This window comes from Meriones unguiculatus, chromosome 8, assembly GCF_030254825.1.
Source record: "Meriones unguiculatus strain TT.TT164.6M chromosome 8, Bangor_MerUng_6.1, whole genome shotgun sequence".
Classification (NCBI taxonomy): Eukaryota; Metazoa; Chordata; class Mammalia; order Rodentia; family Muridae; genus Meriones; species Meriones unguiculatus.
The window spans coordinates 100,433,828-100,447,621 of record NC_083356.1 but is presented as its reverse complement, the minus strand read 5'-3'; the positions used below and the strand labels follow the sequence as shown (position 1 = coordinate 100,447,621).

General features: G+C 45.9%; 1 protein-coding gene and 1 non-coding gene across 8 annotated transcripts in view; both read left to right on the top strand.

Moving 5' to 3' along the window:
- Rbms1 (RNA binding motif single stranded interacting protein 1) overlaps nt 1-13,794 on the top strand; it is a 210,622-nt gene that overhangs the window by 178,647 nt on the left and 18,181 nt on the right. For all 7 annotated transcript variants that reach the window (XM_021649239.2, XM_021649234.2, XM_021649236.2 and 4 more), the window contains exons 5-6: nt 2,909-3,066; nt 4,797-4,876. In XM_021649239.2, coding sequence (XP_021504914.1) covers nt 2,909-3,066; nt 4,797-4,876 — 238 coding nt within the window. The remainder of the gene's footprint in view (nt 1-2,908; nt 3,067-4,796; nt 4,877-13,794) is intronic.
- LOC132656101 (small nucleolar RNA SNORA3/SNORA45 family) lies at nt 9,889-10,001 on the top strand. The gene has a single exon (XR_009594042.1). It is a non-coding gene; the product is annotated as a small nucleolar RNA SNORA3/SNORA45 family (small nucleolar RNA).

Sequence of the window (13,794 nt, the reverse complement as noted above, 5' to 3'; positions counted from 1 at the left end):
TAAAGTTTAACCCTGTCGTAGGGTGGGGATGCTGAGATAGGGTCTCACACTGTAGTCTAGGCCGGCCCAGAACTCACACTGTAGCCCTTTAGCTTACAGCTCAGTAAGGTTATGTGGTCACTTTCTTCAGTGTTAGCATTCCTGGAGTGCAAAAGAAATGCTTAACACAGCTGACAAAATAGAGCCAGACTTGATAGGGAGCACCTTGAAGTCTGGCTCGGTGTCTTGACTTTAGCTTGTTCTCGATGCCCCGTGTTCTCTCTACACAGTTTCTCTCTCATCCTTAACGAGAGCCACCGTCCGTCCCCCCACTGCGGCTTGCCTAGCAAGCATTTTCGCTCACCTCTATTGACCTGATCTGAAAGCTACTAGAAGGTGGGACTTGGGTCACGGGTGCTTTGTAGTCAGAGTCTGGGATGCACGGGCTGCATTGGAAAAGCCCTTTTTCTCTGAAGCTATTTGCAAGGAGTAGGAACCTGGCTTGTATAAGTTTCCACAAGTAACAAAGCGTCGGAGATTTGGGAGGTTGGGTCCGAAATGAGATGGCTCATGGAGGAAATGTGCAATTCGGTGAGTGAAGTTAGTGGAGGCAGCAAGTGAAGTGGAAATGCAGGGTAGGGCTTCCCCTCTTGCCTCACTCCGTAGTTTGAAAACCCTAACACCTGAAGCCAACTTTATTAATGTTCCTTGTGTTTTGAAACACTACATGTGTTATTGCCTATGTCTGTCAAATAACATGGCGTGTTTTCAGCATTAAAGATATAATTTATCTAACTGACAGTAAGATGCTTTGTTCATCCTCAAGTTAACTGGTGGTACCATAAGATGTTCTAATCTCAGCTAATGCAAAGATAGGTGCTGTTTTGATTAGCTCGTGAATTAGTTACTGTTGAGCATTTTGATTGTTCTCATTTTTTATTGGACCTGCCCATAACATACTTTAAGAACCTGGGTTCAGGTACATCTGGGCTCCAAGCCAGTCCTCTATACCTTTGGCCAGGGTATACATTGTCTTTTTTCATATCTGAGCCAGGAAGTTCTAAGGTTAGTATTTGCTGTCCATACTTCTGTCTCTGTTAACTTTAATTCTTGAGAACACCGGGACATAAGTCATGCTGTGGAAAACTGAATTACTTCATTTGTTTATCCATCCATTTCTTCAGTCATGTGTGTAGTACCAGAGATCAATGCTCATGCCGGGCAAGAGCTCCAACAGTGAGCTGAAACTCAGCTCCAGGTTATCTTAAATCTTAAAACGACAAATAGAGCACAAGGGGTCAGTGCTTGTTGAGAATTATATGAAAGGAAAAAATTTCATTTCAGGTTTAATTAATGCTAGGATATATTAGAAAGACTGTAAAAATGCAAACAGGCATACTGCATCACATCTATCTTTAGGACACTGTGTACTTCAGAAATCGAGGGAGCCATAATGAGGGTATTATTCTGTTGCCAAAGGCTAAGACATCAATTAATGACTTTACCAATAGTGCTTATTAAAGAGACGTCAACTCATGCCTTAATGTGTAAAGATAAAATTGGAGGGCCGGAGATACGGTTCTGCGCTAGGACACTTGCCTGGAAAGCTCCAGGCTCCGGGTTCATCTTCACAACTAGCAGCAAGGGAAATGTAAGATCAAAGGAAAAGCTGAAGGGAAGGGTGTGCCAACCTCAGGCACACAGGTGAATTTTGACTTAGGAAGTGTTCTCGTCAGGTAGGCTTTCCCCGGGGACTTGCACGACACACTCTTCATATGCACTCGTTGTGGTCGCTGCTCCTCAGAAAATACAGTCATGTGTCTGATTCCAGCTGAGACCCTGTAACAAAAAAAGGCTGAGTGTGAAATGACCCGATGCCAGTGTCAGACTTGATGGGCATGTTAATCGGCCGAGCATCTTGTTAAAACGAAGCTTCTGCAGGTGCCCCACGGGTGTGAAGTTCTACATTTCTCACCCAGTACCTGGCAGGCACAGCCTGGTGACCTACCTATGGGCACGTGAGAGATCACCCTTTGTGGGACAAAGATTGACCCAACATTCCTTCCCTGTCTGTTCTCAAATCTGAGATTTGCTCTACCGTTTGCTGTGGCTTACAGTTTCTGGTTGGAGTTAGAAGCTGTCTTTCTCTCTCTGGTTGACCTCTATTTGAAGTAGACTAGTAGCCCGGAGGTGGTTGCACACACCTTTAATCCCAGCACTCTGGAAGCAGAGTCAGGCAGGATCTTTTGAGTTCGAGGCCAGTCTGGTCTACAGAGTGAATTCCAGGACAGCCAGGACTACACAGAGAAACCCTGTCTGAAAAAAACAAAACAAAAGAATGGAACCAAGTATGGTGGTATAGACATCTCTAATCCTGACACTCAGAAAGCTGGGGACTGTGGTGTATCGAGGCTGTGTATCAGAAAAAAGAGACAAAGAAAAAGTAAAGTAGTGTGGATTCTGCCATGGGGCAGTGGAAGGAAGTGGTACCCAGCCTTCACTGGATTCCACGCAGTTGGTCGAGAATCTCCCTTCCCTGACTGCTAAGTTGAATTATTCACAGTAATAGCCTCCTGTGTAACCATGAGCTTGAAATGGACTTCTGAAGACAGCAGTAGCTGGTTAATTTTGGAATCACTGCCCACTGCTGGGAGTCGATTCGTGAGAGCATCCTCCCCAACTCATACAGGCCAATAATGTCGCTTCCACATCTGCTGAGGATGGCATCGGGATCCATGTCTGGCCTGTGCAGGTTGTTCAAGATTCAGACACAATTTCCAAGTGTCCAGGGCGACTTGCTTGTTCGTACAGGCCCCATCTCACTATGTAGTACTTACAGGACTTGGAGAGCCGCTGGCTGAATAAAACTGCTGTCGTGAACACCTCTCTTGTGTTGGAAAGTGATAGATGGCTCTCTGTTCTGCCTTAGCAACAGGAACAAGACCCTACCAACCTGTACATCTCTAACCTGCCGCTGTCCATGGATGAGCAAGAACTTGAAAATATGCTCAAACCTTTCGGACAGGTTATTTCCACAAGGGTCCTCCGTGATTCCAGTGGGACCAGCCGCGGCGTTGGCTTTGCCAGGTGAGTGTGCTGCCTTTCCTTATTAATTGTAGTAGGTGTTCTAAGTCACTTGGAAGGTGAAAATTGCCAGGGTCATGGGATCCAGTTGTACTGTGGACTTAAAAATGTGTGTGCCTTTACATACAAGATTTTTTTTTGGGGGGGGAGTTTTGTGTTCCCCAAACCAGGCACTCTAAGTACCCCAATAGCTCGTGGCCTGAATTATCCCAAGAACAGTGACCCTGGATACATGGTCCTGAGAGAGTTTGATTCATTGCTTCAAGATGTTTGTCAGTTCCCACAAGTGAACAGTTCATAGATAAATCAGTATCTTTTTGTCACAGAAATTTGATTCATAGTAACAGATTCTAGCTAGGTTTTTAAACTGAATATCTCTTAACTCTCAGGAAAGAAAAGGGAATATAATACCAACCACCTCATCAGCTTAGCCGCTGTTAACAGTTTATGATTCTTCGGGTTTGTTTTTTTAATGATTGTTCTAGGTATACCTGGAGCACCCTTGCCATTCCTATGGAATCTTTATCCCCTCCTTTCTAGAAAAGATACTTTAGTGGCTAAATTGGTTTCTAGGGAATTAAATTAAACTGAAAAAGCTTTGATTTGTGGCAGATTTATAATCCTACAGCCCCCACACAAAAGCTGATTTTACAGTGGATTACGTAAGAATGTTTTAGCAGTGGGGCACTGACAGATAATATCAGCAAGCATTAAATTATTAACTGATGTTTGGATGGAAAAATGCTGACACTTAGCTATACAAATGACAGTTGCATCTTAATGCAAACTTGTGATTTCAACAAAGCATTCATTACTGAGGGACCTTATCATTGTTGCCTCGCCATTAAGTTACAAAGGCAAGCACTGCAACTGGGTTCTATTGGCTTTTAGTCACTTGTCTAGAATAAAACCCAAATACCTTTCTAGCACACACTTACTCCTTCATTGGTGAAAAGGCTCCAAGCAAGACATTTGGTGGTCCAGACAAGACATTTGATGGTCCAGCCTCACGCCGCGTCCCTCTGTGGTACCCCACAGAGTCCAGTGGCATCCTGTTGTTTTTTTAACACCTGTCACTGCCAGATAAAACTAAGGCGTGGCTGAGTGGGCAGGAGTATGGGGCATTCTCAGTAGATGATTGAATGCTTCGATTGAAGAAAAGCAAGTCAAAGTAATTATGTCCCTAGAACTGCTTCTCAAATGTTTTTAGTCACCCGTACATGTAAAATTAGGCTCCAGCTTTTTCTTCCACCTTCAAAGTTAAGATGGCAAAGTACATAATTAAGTTCACTAACTTAATTTTAACCCCAGAGCAAACGTTAAAAACACATAAGGCACATCATCTGATTGACACCAGCTATTACCACGATTCTTCAGTCTTATCATTTTGTGAGTTTATAAAAGACTATCTTTAAAACAAAAATTCTAAAATGTTTTTAATGCAAAATCATGACTAAGTACTATGAGTTAATTTTTAATTTCCAACAATTAGAAGTTTGATATGACTGCTATGAGATACTCTGCATAGAATTTATTCTGTCTTTTATAAATCAGACTGTCCTCTGGATTTAGTTATTTTACTGTAGAAATGCCAAAGCAACAGCTTAAGCCCTTTTTCTGTTTATTTTATCTGTGGTTTTCTGCTAGGTTTCATTTGCATCCTAAACCTAATTGTAAGTCTCCTAACTGCTGTGAATGTACAATTTATGAATGTTTTTTTTTTATATGACTAGGATGGAATCAACAGAAAAATGCGAAGCTGTAATCGGTCATTTTAACGGAAAGTTCATTAAGACCCCTCCAGGAGTATCTGGTATGTTGTTTACCCAAAGTTTTATCAACTGTCTTATATCACGTATCTGTAACTTTAGCACACAATGGCTCTTAAGATCCAAAACCTCTCACCTTACTCTTTAAAAACTCACTTGTTTGTATTGGCAAATAAGATTCACACGTGTAGGGACCAGGAAGAGCTGGAGTATCTGTCACCTGAAGTAGTAGGGAGCCAACATGCAAAAGCATTGTAGAATTGATCTTCCCCATGACCACGCACAGCAGTGAGAGCTCAGCATCTTTGTCTTCAGAGTGCCTGGACCTCAGCTCCTGTGGCCTCTGTGTACACTCAGCTTCAGTCCCTTCCCTGTGTCATTCTGCCTAGGTTGTCATTAATCAGAGCCACACCTCAGGAGCGTTTTATGCCAAGATAACACCCGAACTTCTGATCTGAAGTACGAGGGACTCCTCCTGTTACTGCTGAGAATTGCTTTCTTAATCTGTTTCCTGTCTCTACAAAATCTGGGCTGTCTGTGCAATGCTTTCTTCAGAGGCAGCCTCAGCTTTCTGGTACACTCACTGTTGTTTTGCCAGCTAGAAGAACACTAAGACCGGATTAGTCCATGTAGACCATTATAACTTCCTCTGTGCCACCACGAAGATTAGCTCTCCACACTGCCACTGATAATTCCTGCAGTTCTTCAGGCTCCCCAGCATCTGCCTTTCTCCCCTTCACCTACCTGTTTATGTGAGCTCAGTAATCAGGGATACACTCTTATCAGCACAGGAAGCTCACGTGGCACGAACTTGCATCCGCTGCAAAGGGCAGGGAGAGAATGGATGAGCTTGTGCCCATTTGTTTGTACTTGCCTTGATTTCTCTGTTCTTGTATAGTTTAGAACCCTTTGTTGAGCAAATGGTGCCGTGCACAGTGGGCTGGGTCTTATGTATCAGTTGACTTAACTGGACAGTCCTCCAGGTATGCTCAAAGCCATTGGGACTTTCCCCCAGGTAATTGTAGGTTGTGTCACATTGACAAAATTGTCACAATTAGAAACAAAAAGTTGTGCGTGTATCTATAATCGACTTTTTTTTTTTAACCACAGATTTAGTGAACAGGAGTGTAAACTACTTTATGCCAAGATTTTTTTTTTTTTTCCAGAAGAAGGTACCTGTTTGTATTTGAAATAGTCTTGGTCTTTGTGATCTCGAAGTGAAGTCCCTGTCTGCGTTTTCTTGAGACACCCTTAAAAGGGCAGTCTTACTTCCCATCATGCCCCAGTTCTTACCAGTTTGTTATATTCTCCTACGATGCAGCTTACATTCCTTTGGGCAAGCATTCTGTTTGCTAGGGTAACTGTGACAAAATAGCACTAACAGGAGGGGAGTGACTCACCATCCTGGGGGCCAGAAGGACACGCTCGGAGGAATACTGGAATTCCTGGAGGAATAGGGAATTCCAAGCTCTAGTCCTTCTGTGGACTGTGAGGAAAGGGTCTGTTCCAGAGATCTCTTTGGCTTGCAGTTGACTGTCCACTTCCCATGTGTCTTCTCACCACCTTCCCTCTGTGAGAATGCCAGCCATGGTGGATTAACGGCCCACCCTAGGATGTCGTTTTTTTACCTAAGTAAGTAACCTTACTTAAGGTTTTGACTGTAATAGGTCACAATCTGGGCTGGCAGAAGTTAGAGCTATAGCATGCCTTTTTAAAGGGGAGGGGCGTGTAAGGGAACACTAGCTCGTGACTGATACCTTCCGTGCCCCATCATCCTTCACCTGGCCACTCCCTTTCCCCCCTGAAGGGTTTGCCTTTCTGTATTACATTTGTGACTAACAATTCTGATAGATTTATACACTCTTGAGAGTCTGGTCCCTGCTTCCAATGGGTCTCAGTCATTCATTTCTTCTTAGCTTCTCTATTGAGTCTCAGTCTCCGAGTGTCCACTGTCTCCAAAACGAAACCTGTTGCCCTCCCTCCTCGGTAGAATCAGACACCCAAGTGAGAAACCCAGACCTGGCTTCCCCTGGCCAGCTCTATCCTTCTCCTCTCCCCTTGGAGACCTTGACTTTTCTTCTGAACGGTCTCTGCCTGTTCCTTTCATGCCTGCTGTCATTGTGTGGTGTATCCCTCATCTCTCATTATAGCAGCCTACCTATAGCTTGTCCTGTCTGCCCGGTCCTCCCTCAGTTTGCTTCCTAAATATGCAGAGAACTTTAGACGAAATGCACACTTCTGTTGGACGGTGCTCTTACACCCATCACCTCTGAAGGAAATACCCAGGATTCCCAGAATGACACTGTAGACCATGCTGACCAGAGAGCCCTTGCTCCTCAATGCTGTCCCTCCATTGCTCCCTTCTGGCCTGCGTTCTCTCCCATGACTCCTACACCTTCATCTCTTTGTTTCCCCTTAGCTTTTAGTCTGCTGAGAGTCTGTCTTCTCCTGTGACCGAGCTGGGTTCCATTCTGCCTGGGGAACCCCCAGAGGGTTCACACTGCCATCACCACACTGACTGTTCATTAACATCTGTCAGTCCCATTACACCGGAAGCTCCTAGAAGCAGTTTTCTCACCTCTGTATGTTCACGCCTTGCAGTGTTTGAGTGTTCATTAGTTTTGAATAATTTCACTTTGCCATAGCACCAGAACAATGGCAGTGGCTCCTTACAGGGTAGCACGTGGAGAAGACAGAAATGTCTTCTGGTTTACAGTTAGTCCCGGTACGTCCCCTGCCAGGAGGCGGTGGCTCAGAATTCAGAAGCCAGCTCACTCACTTTGCTTTGAAAGAGAGGCACTGATACTGTTAAAACAGGACAGAGAAGTGCCTGCATCTCCCCACCACACTCACAGTGTACTCTCGGGCTCCTTGCTCGGCAGGCCTAGGGCATCAGCTTTCTGCTTGCGGGGCTGGAGCAGCAAGCCTGTGTCAGCTGTGTCCGTCTCCTTAGAACATCATTGTCTGCCTCTGCAGACAGTGTCCAGCAGTTCTCCTCTTGCTTGGGTAGAAGTCTGGAGAAGGCTCCTTTCACAGTGTTCCTCCAGTCCCTGGCCCCCTGCTCACTAATATCTGTGGTAATGTCGGCTACATTGGCAAGGATTATCTCGGATACCTGTGGGGAACAGTCAGGTCCTTGAGCTCACCCTGAACCATGGTAGCCTCTGTAGTAAACAAACTTGTAGAAATCCAGAGGAGGAAAGTACACCATTTGGCCAAATACATCTTTGCCCCTAGAGTCTGTCCAGCACCTTTCATATGCAAAAAAAAAAAAAAGAAAAATGTATTCCAGAAGTAAGTAAATCTAATGGCAAGAGCGGGCATGCGCCCTCGTTTGTCAGCTGGAGCACATCCAGAGAGCGTTGAAGTGCATTGAAGTCAGGTTCATTCCACTCAGGAGTCACTGAAGTGAACTGTCCACAGGTAACTGTTGTTGGGTCCATATCCTCCCAGGCTCCATCTTTAACTGGGTGACTGATGCAGATGATAAGAGAATTACTTTAGTTTTTTTTTGTATGCAGTTCCATTTTGTTTCATAGAGGAAGTGTGTGTGTGTGTGTGTGTGTGTGTGTGTGTGTGTGTGTAGAGCTACAGGCCATCCTTGATCTTGTGACATTAAATCCTGACAGCACATCACATCACTTGTAAAGCTGCTGCTGAAGGTGAACTGTCTGTAGGCACATGTTTGGAACATAGAATCTAGGTCCTGGAAGGGCAGTGCTTGCTGAGGCCCTCAGCCTAGTGGAAGAGCTTCCTTTACTCTCTGGGTTAGTTCTCTTTCTCCGTAAAGTGCACCCGGATGAAGCTGGCAGAAGCCTGCCCTGTGAGTTCAGCACGGTGCTGGTTTGAGTGCCCTCGTCATACGCAGGACCCCAACCCCACACACAGCTTTCTTCCCTTCCACAGACTCATCTCTACCTCCTTGTGGCCTCTTTTGCTTCATTCTTCATGCAGCAGCACGGAGGGCTGAAAAGGGAAAAGGACCTAGAGCCATTTCTGTCAGCTTAAGATGAAATCTTCCAGTTCTCTCCATGAAAGGGAGCTCAGACTGTCACAGATCGGGTGAACAGTTCCTTCTTGTTCTCTGAAGGGCTTTATTATGCTTGTATTCTTAGACAGTCTCCTTTGCCATGGGCTCACAGACATCTGGCCACGCCCAGTCAAGGAAAAACCCCTGGTTTCCAGACCACGTGTGCATGAGGGTAGGTGCCTGGGCAACAGTGTGGCTAGTAGAGAATAGTTTCCTCCAAGTCGTACCAAGGGACAAATGAGTACAGGAAGACACGAGCCCCATCTACGTTACAAGCATGGCTGCAGGGCCCACAGCGTTGTACCTGGAGCCGTCCTCTGTGTTCCCAGTCAGTGGGTAATGTGACTTCGTAATCCAGGTGCTTGATGGTGTCCCTGTGTGCTAATCTGGGTTCAGGATTGGGTTGAGAGTTGTTTGTGGGCAGGGGCATTTGTTTTTCTTAGTCGTGTACACCACCCCGTACCCACAGCTGTCCCTGAGTGTTCTGTCATGTAGCGCTCGTCCAGTGCCCAAAGCTGCTTGGAGGCCTCTGACACATAAATGAGCTTGAACTGTCTCCAGGCTGAGTTTGGGATTTGGAAGCATACCCTTGCAGCAAACTCAACTTTTTCCCCTAAAACAAGTTGCCAGTGCACGTTGGAGCCCGTAAGAAATCTGAATAGTTTTCAGCTTCTCTGGACTTGTCACTTTCCTACACACACTTTGAATGCTAGCCAACGTCTCAGGGACAGACCTCCTCAGCTGGAGAGAACTGGGGATTACCAGCCAAACCGGGCAGAGAATAGAACGTTGGGGGCGGGCAGGCTACGTTAGCCTTCCTGGATGTTTAATACTGCAGGCTCGTCGTGTGGTAGACATAACATCTCATAAACACGGTCAGGGGATGGCTTATTTAATGAGGCATTGTTTAGCTGCCATAAGCAGAATTCTCCAGCATGGTTCCTGTCAGAGTACTTGGATTCTTTCTTGCACAGTTGGCAGTTTGCCTACGACACTGGAGCCAAGTTCAGGAAAGAAATGCACTTCAGCTAGAATCACATCCTGACACGGCTTTCGTCGTGGTGTGCTAGAGCCCTCCAAGGGATCTGCTGGGCTTGAGTCACTGGCAGAACCAGTTAGTACCCAGGTCACAAACATCCTTCCCAATAAAAGGGAAACTGAAAAAAGGTAGTAAAGCTCCCAAAGATAAGTTCTGAACGTGAAGTGAATAGTGTAATCATATGAGCTATGACACATACAGAGGAGCATCTAGAAGATTAAATGGAGGAGGTCAAATCAGGCATGGGGGTGCATGCCTTTGAGGCAGAGGCAGGTGGATCTCTGAGTTCGAAACCACTCAGGACTGGATAGTAAGTTTCAAGCCATCCAAGGGCTACATAGTGAGTCTCTCTTTCTCTCTCTCTCTCTCTCTCTCTCTCTCTCTCTCTCTCTCTCTCATACACACACAGTCACGTTCGAATACTCAGTTATATACCCATCATCCTGCTAACCTACCTTTTTATTTTGAGGTGAACTTGGGATTCCCTGTGCCAGCTGTGCCTACCCTAGCTGGGGCCATGACATATAATACAGCATGTTCATAGTTCTATAAAAAGTCGGAGGTATCACATTATACCTTTACTATAGTCTATTCACTGCGCACTTTTCTTTTTTAACACACTGTGTTTTCTGTCTACACTTACATATTTTAAGGAAGCATTATATTCTTTCTTGTAGCATCTTAAAATTGTTTATAAGTTCCTTCATACTTTGCCACCCATTTTCCCTTAAATGCTGGGGAATTATTCTTTGGGTTCACCTTGGTTTTGAGTGCTGGCAGGTTTGAAGTAGGTCATATTTGCTTGGGAAGTCCCAGGGTAAAAGAACCTTGGTGAATTTTACAAAGCCTTTCACTGTTTAATACTGATTGATAAAAGTCCTATTATGAACCAGGTGCAGTAGTGCACATCTGTAATCCCAGCACTCTTGGAGGCAGAGGCAGGCAGATTGCTGTGAGTTCAAGACCAGCTTGGTCTACAAAGCGAGTCCAGTGCAGTCAAGGCTACACAGAGAATCCCTACCTCAAAAATAAATAAGTAAGTAAATAAGTAAATAAAATCCTATTATGGAGAAATGACGTGGTAGCGGTTTTCCTCTTAAGGGAACTTTTGAAACAGGCTGGAAATTTTCAGTTGTGTAGAGCTGATGCCCAAAGTAGGAACTATGCTCTAGGCACAAACACTGGACATAAGTAGAATTTGGGGATTTGTACTATTTTTGTGGAAGATCTGGGAAGAATATTCTTAATGCCGTTAGCTGGAAAACTGCAGCTCTGAACTCCTCTGCTACCCTGCGGCCACCTGTCACCATACACTCCTTCTCAAGGACCACAGTGTCTGTACTTCAGGACACAACATGTCTACCCATTGCCCTGGGCCTCCGCAGTACAGTGAATAAGTCCGCGTGTGCTAAGGAAGAGTGGCTTGTGTTTAATGGAAGCAAAATTGTTTCATTTTACCAGTAAAGACTTGGAAGCCAGATGATGGGGTGAAAGCCTCCTAGCTCAGAGAGGCAGAGAAAGCACCCAGCTGACATTCCTTCTCAGCCGATGCCTCAAAAGGGAAAAAGCTTACCCTCTCCATGCTATCTCAACACACCCCTCAAATGGGAATGTCCCTCCCTTCTACTTCCTGTGCTTCTCTCTATCCTCCTGACTTCCTATTACTCTCTTTGTTTTTGTTTGTTTGGTTTGTTTTGTTTTTCCGTGTTCATTCCCTGGCAACTGGTTGCTTACTTTGGCTCTTGACCTATGGTTGATTTTATTTAATTCAGACACAAAGCTCTTTGATTAAAGGTGTGTGCTAGGGCTGAGCCACACCACAACTAGAAGCAGGTTTTCTCAGGAAACAACACAGTCTTGGGGTTCACAGAGTGATAAATATCCTGCAACAGCGTCTTTGCTGATGCTGCATTTTGTGTGACTAGGAGGGGCCAGTGCGTGTCCATTTAAGCATACACCGTTGTTTCCATTGTGCTGGCATCACTTGGCCATATCTCTCGAAGCAGAGTCATGTCAGGTCATTGTGAACTGTGTGTGTGACTGTACTGGGTGCAGCCAGTGGCCAGCCTGTTCTACATCTCCTGTGTCCTCTGACTCAGCTTGGATCTGTGCCCAGTGAGACTTAAAACCCATCTTTACCCATACTTCATAGCTCTCAAGGCAGTGATTATCACTAGGGCATTGTCCAGTACCAGGAGACAGAGGGATAAATGTGAGGGAACTTTTCAAAGGGTCTTATTGCCTATTTAAATATGCATTTTTCTTAGATGTACTTACTCGGGGCAGACAGAACATTTTGAAAGCTTAGGACTAAGTGCACTGCATCCTCTATATCCACAGACTCTACATCTATCAGTTTAACCAACCACAGACGGAAAATATCCAGGGAAACATTTCACATGTGCCGAACATCGTCATGGTCCCAAAACAACATAGTGTCACTGTTCATAAGGCCTTTAAAAAAAAATCATCGTCATAGGAGTTAAGTAATCCAGAGCTGTGTGCAGCAGGGCACGTGAAGGCTCTGTGAAGACTCGGTTCCGTGGGAGGGACTTGAGCAGTGTGCCTTGGGTAACTGTGGTGTGTTCGAGAACCCGCCCCAGTGGGTAGGGTAGCACAGGGTAAGCATACCTTGCCGTGCGTGGGGTGCTCTGGTAGCATCAGAATGGTGTCGTCATTCCTGTGGAGGTGCTGCCTCTCCCGACCGCCACAAGAACATGGTGGTGTTTGAATGGCATGATCTTCCCTACACAAGTGCCTTCTCTGCTAGTGCTGTAGGAGCACGGCAGAGCTCTGTGTTCCTGTTTTCTGTGTTCCTCTCACGTCTTGAGCGCTCACCTTGGGGTTACTCTTAGGAGGCATTGCTGCCATGCTGGGGGGGTTGTGAATGGCCCTCGAGCAAGGGCTTCCCTGTGAGCCCTGGCTTCGCTGTGATGGCTTCGCTGTGACCTGTGAGAGACACTGTAGAGGAGGGAGGTTTTGTTCGCACTCACAGTTGGAGAGGTTTCAATGCTTTGTGTTTAACCTGTGGAAAGACAGAGTTATGACGGTGCAGAGGCATGTTCGCCCTGTAGTGGAGGAACCAGGGGGGAGAGACGGGAATGGCTTGAGGACAAGGTATACCTTCCTAGGGCACACTCCCACCTCTTCCTCTCTACCGAGTCCCAGCAATGCCATCAGATCGGTCCGTTGATAAAGTCATCACCCTCATTGCCTGGTCACTTCCCTGAAAGTCCGCCTGAGAACACAGCTGCACCGGAAGCTGAGCCTTCAACAGGCAGGCACCAGGGAGACACCGAGTATTCACACTACAGCTGCCTTCACACCCACGTGCAAACACAGTCCCTCCGGTGAGGAGAAGTCAGTTTTCAGAAGTAACAGAAGGTGATGGTGAGATGGCTCAGAAGGTAAAGGTACCTATCATCAATCCTGAAGACCTGAGTTCAATCCCCAGAACCCACACGGTGGAAGGGGAGACTCAGCTCCACGCATGGTACACACACAGATGAATGCTACAGCTACACACACGGCTGTGTTTCCTTCCACGTGTGCTCGGTGCCAAATCCCACTTGGGACAAGCTGGTCTCCAGGGCTGCTCTCCCCACTGAGCACAGCCCACATTACCCCTGCAAGCCAAAGCTTTACCAAAATCTGCCTCTAAAGAACAACAACTGGACAAACTGTCAAAGCCCGAGTACCTCAGGTAGAGTCAGGGCATGACTCTAACAGCCTTCTGAGAGACATTTGCCAGGAAATTTACCCTGACCCCAGCTTGAACACGTCTTCATTCTAGAAGCTCATTAAATCTCTCCTAATCAAATCCTGTGACAGCGGGCAGTCCACACAAATGTTCGTAACTTCTGAAGCACAAGTCTCCTGAGAAATCACCTTAA